The 4,798-nt window shown below is 42.3% G+C and overlaps 1 protein-coding gene across 1 annotated transcript; it reads left to right on the top strand.

The window, feature by feature from the left end:
• The first annotated feature begins 1,552 nt into the window (after window positions 1-1,552).
• Window positions 1,553-3,505, top strand: KIF2B (kinesin family member 2B). The gene has a single exon (XM_044674224.1). It carries the CDS (start codon window positions 1,553-1,555, stop codon window positions 3,503-3,505), a length of 1,953 nt encoding a protein of 650 aa, XP_044530159.1.
• Window positions 3,506-4,798: the final 1,293 nt, after the last annotated feature.

Raw genomic sequence — 4,798 nt, 5'->3', positions numbered from 1 at the left:
TGGAGATGCTATAATAGTATCCCCAATGAACAAATGATAGGTCAGTTCCTTTGAGACTCAACACTTAGTAGGGTTCCTAGAACATAGGAGATGTTTAATAACTGCTTATTGATTGTGATTGAAGTTGAATAATGAACAAAAAACCTTGAAAAAGAGGTAATGGCCAGTTTCTGATGGGCTTTAAGTGCTAAATAGATTTATTTTTTTCCTAGAGGCAACCAGAATCCAAAGAAGCCAAGAGGCTTCTTAAGCAGAATAGTGATACAAACACTTCAGGATCATGGTTGAAGTTTGGGATCTGTCTTAATAGACATAGGATTGGGGTGAGGCAGGGGGAGAAGCCATAGATCCTTCCATTTCTTTTTGTATTTTTTTAAAAAATGTGATTGTTCACAAAGTTTTTAATTTGTTTTTGGAGGATATAGCTAGAAGATACAGCTTTGCAGGCCCTTCTAGTGAATTTCTAAGGTTTGTTTCTTATTTTGCAGTTAGACCTTGTGACACAGTTATCATTTGTTAGTTCAGAATTTAAAATTTAAGTTCTCAGCAACTGTTCACACTAGAAGTATGTGGTTGTGCATGTGATGGAGGGGGAAGGAAGAGAAGACCTAAGAGGGGAAAAAAATCCATGCATTTTTTTAATAGGGTCAAGGCAGCAAGTCCCAGGGCTTTTTCTCCCTCTACATCTTTTATTTCCTCACTTCCTTAACTTTCTAAGGATCTCATTTAAAATTGAACTGATTGAGAGAAGCCTTTCCCCATCCTCCTTAATACTAGACCCTTCTCTCTCTTAAAAATTTATACTGTCTATATTGTGTACATAGTTGTTTGCAAGTTGTCCATCACACCCTGAGAGCCAGGACTGTCTTTTTTTTTTTTTCTTTTTATGCCCGATACAAACAGGGACTGGCACATGTTAGGCACTCAATAAAAACTACAAAAGTTAGTAGAAAATAACAGTTGAAGTCTCTAAGTTCACCCAGAACCACAGGAACGTGCCAGGAGTTGGGAATAAGGAGAGATAAATAAAAGTGGCTCTTGTCCAGGCACAAGTTGCTTCCCTCGCCCTCTCTGAAAGATCCCTAAAGGTGATAGGCCATCTCGGACCTGGGGCTTCGGGCATAGCCATTACCCTGGTTAGAGGGGGTTGGAGGAGGTCTCTGGCAATTATTGAGAGGCCACTCCAGGACTCCTCTCCAGGCATTGGCACAGCCCTTAGCTCTGCCGCTCAGTTCAGCTCTTAGACCCGGAGAGTCTGGGGCGAAGCCCACCTCCGTACTTGAGCCTCACCTCTCTCATTGTGACGCCAGTTGCTGCACATCTGGTCCAATCCTGCGCCCTGCTCTCCATTCACACAGCAGCGCCCTCCAAAGGGCTGTTTCAACTCTCTGGCGCTGCGTCCTAGAACCTCTAGATGACTCAGGTCCTGCCTGCCCCACTTCCAGCACTTCCTGCTGAGGCAGTTCGACCCTGAGCTCTAGGCTTTCCACCATCCACCACGGCCAGCCAGTTGTCTCGCCACATTTTATCTGATTCCACCTCCCTGAAACGCATGAGTCCACACTTTGGAGCGATTCAAATAGGCGTCTCCCTGAATATCAGGAGAAGTGACGGAAGAATCCACCCCGCAGTGGTCGCTTCGATCAACAAGAACAACAACAGCGTGACGGTAGAGTGGCTCGAGAAGGGTGCCAACAAGGGCAAGAAAGTTGATCTAGCCACAGTACTCCTGCTTAATCCGGGACTGTCCGCTCCGGGATATCTCCAGTCCTCCAGAGTCCCGACCCCGCTGCCTTTGACAGCCCTCTATTCCGCCAAGGGCGACAAAGCCTCCACGAACCAATGGGTGGTGCACCCTCAAAAGAATGAGACGGCTTCGGGGGACAGCCTGGTGACCTTCAGCGAGCCTGTCTTAGTGAAGCAGAGAAAGTCACACTGCCTGCTGGAGATTGAAAAACTACAGAAGCAGCGACAAAAGAGGAGGCAGCAGCTGCTGGAATTTCAGGCCAAGAGAGCCCAAAATGTCAGTGTGGTTAGACCTAACTATGAGATCATGTGTATGATTCAGGAGTTCCGTAGGAAGATAGACTACTCCAAGATGCTCAGCCCGGATCCCACAGATGACCATCGAATCTGTGTCTGCGTACGCAAGAGGCCACTCAATGAGCAAGAGACCCTGGTGAAAGATTTGGACATCATCACAGTCCCCACCAGGAACGTGGTCATGGTGCATGAATCTAAGCAAAAGGTGGATCTGACTCGCTACCTCGAACACCACACCTTCCGCTTTGACCATGCCTTTGATGACACTGCTTCCAACGAATTTGTGTACCGTTTCACCGCCCAACCACTGGTGGAGAACATCTTCCACAAGGGTATGGCCACTTGTTTTGCCTATGGTCAGACAGGCAGTGGGAAAACCCACACTATGGGAGGAGATCTTTTTGGGAGAAGCCAAAATTGCTCTAAAGGCATCTATGCTCTCGTTGCTGAGGATGTCTTCTTAATGCTCAAGAAGCCCACTTATGAAAAGTTGGACCTGAAGGTCTATGGGACATTTTTTGAGATTTATGGGGGCAAAGTGTATGATTTACTGAACTGGAAGACGAAACTCAGGGTCCTTGAGGATGCCAAGCAACAAATCCAGGTTTTGGGACTACAGGAACAGGAAGTGTGCTGTGTAGAAGATGTGCTGAACCTCATTGAGCTAGGCAGCAGCTACCGGACTTCTGGTCAGACATCTGTCAATGCCCACTCTTCTCGAAGTCATGCTGTATTTCAGATCATACTTAAGAGGAAAGGGAAATTGCATGGAAAGTTTTCCCTCATTGACCTAGCTGGAAATGAGAGGGGAGCAGACACCTGCAGAACCAGCAGACAGAGGCAGTTAGAAGGAGCAGAAATAAACAAAAGTCTCCTGGCACTCAAAGAATGTATAAGGGCACTGGGACAAAATAAGCCTCATACCCCATTCAGAGCCAGTAAACTGACACAGGTGCTTAGGGATTCATTCATAGGCAAGAACGCTTGCACCTGTATGATTGCTACAATCTCTCCAGGACTGAGTTCATGTGAAAACACACTCAATACTTTAAGATATGCAAACAGAGTAAAGGAATTAACTCTGGATTCTAGTCTTTTAAATTATCTCCGTCCACATGTGCACCAGGATACAAAGCTACTAGATAAACAAATTGTGGCTCCAACAGGAAAACAGGAGAAGCGTGATTATAAAATATTTTTACAAAGTGAAGATGTGGATGAGGCAGATGAAGGGCAAGTGACATCTACAAAATTAGACAAAAAAAAATCAGCGTCCTGCAAAGAATCCAGTCAGTGGCTCAGAGCATTTTTAGAGATGGCAGATGGAATAAACTATGATGTAGATTTCTGTGCTGCCCAGTTAGAGTCCATCTTGGAGCAGAAAATTGTTACTCTGAAAGAAATCCAAGGAAAGGTGAAATTATTCCGGGAAAACCTCCAGAAGGAAAAGCCAGGCAATTGAGAAGACCAGTGTCACAAGAACAGTTTTGAAATGATGGATGCAGTGCTGTAATTTCTAACTATCTTACATGTGAAAATGGTTCAAATAGGCTGAATGTAAACACCCTTCTATTTGAAAGCTCAAACACTCTTAAATTATGCCTGTCATCAATGTACTCTTCTTTCTTCCTCTGCCTTGTATTTCAGTTGGGAAATAGGGGAGGGCATTGTAATTTGTGGTTCAAGAGGTTTGGGGGCGGGGGAGGAGAATTGTTAGTAATTAAAGGGGATTTTCAGTTCAATTCAATTCATTAAACATTTGTTAAGCGCCTATAGATGTCAGCACTGTGCTAAGTACTAGGGTTACAAAAAGAGGCAAAAGATAGTCCCTGCCTCCAAGGATCTTACAATCCATTGGAAGAGATAATATGCAAAAAATAAATACAAAATAAACTATATTCAGGAAAAAAATAGGAGATAATTAAAAAATAGGAAGGATTGTAATTAAGAAGGGTTAGGGAAGACTTCCAAAAGAAGGTAGGATATGGGATAGAAGTGCACAGAAAAACATATATGAACTTATTAGAGTATCTCTCTATATAAGTATATTACACATATACATATATATTCATTTTTAGGTATCAGATGAGAAAGAGCCTTGATGTTATGGAGCATTTCTAGAGTAGTGATATCAAACTCAAATGGAAATCATAAATAAGGATCCCTCCAGGATGCAAATTGACTTAAAAATAATCATAATAGTATATATTTTTAGTATTTCTTTTTGTTAAATATTTTCGAATTAGATTTAATGTAGTTACTGTTGCACTGGGGTATTATGTGTTTCATGTGGTTTATTGGCATTATTTTGGTACCTCTGATCTGAAGGAATGAGATTTACCACTACTACTTTTAAATTTTTACAATTCAAGAAAATGAATGTCACTATGGTAGTAAGCAAACTGGATGTGGATTCAAAAGCTTTGGGTATGAATTCATTCTCTGCCTCCCAGAATCCTAGCTCTGTCATTGTGTCAGTGTACAAGTCACTTGAGTGCTTTTAGTCTTAGTGAAAGATGGGAAAATGGGAAAACTCAGGTTCTTGTGAGAATCTGAACAACTAGTGTATGTAACCTCTTTATAAACGATATTGTTGTATGAGTTCCTATTATCTAAGGAAAAATTTTACAAGAGAATTTCTGGAAACAAGGAATTTTGAGTGATTTTCTAAAAATCCTTAAAACGACCAGGCTTCCTGGAAGCCGTATATTGCAGAAGCGTTTTTGGTGTTATACAAGCAAGAACTTTGTTGATA

The sequence above is a fragment of the Gracilinanus agilis genome, chromosome 4 (genome assembly GCF_016433145.1).
Source record: "Gracilinanus agilis isolate LMUSP501 chromosome 4, AgileGrace, whole genome shotgun sequence".
NCBI classification, from domain to species: Eukaryota; Metazoa; Chordata; class Mammalia; order Didelphimorphia; family Didelphidae; genus Gracilinanus; species Gracilinanus agilis.
Note: the sequence above shows the minus strand (reverse complement) of the source record. Positions and strands in the feature narration are given on the sequence as shown.

Bases quoted from the DNA above. Each gene is read 5' to 3' on its own strand.
- KIF2B (XM_044674224.1), top strand. From the start codon at position 1,553: ATGAGTCCACACTTTGGAGCGATTCAAATAGGCGTCTCCCTGAATATC.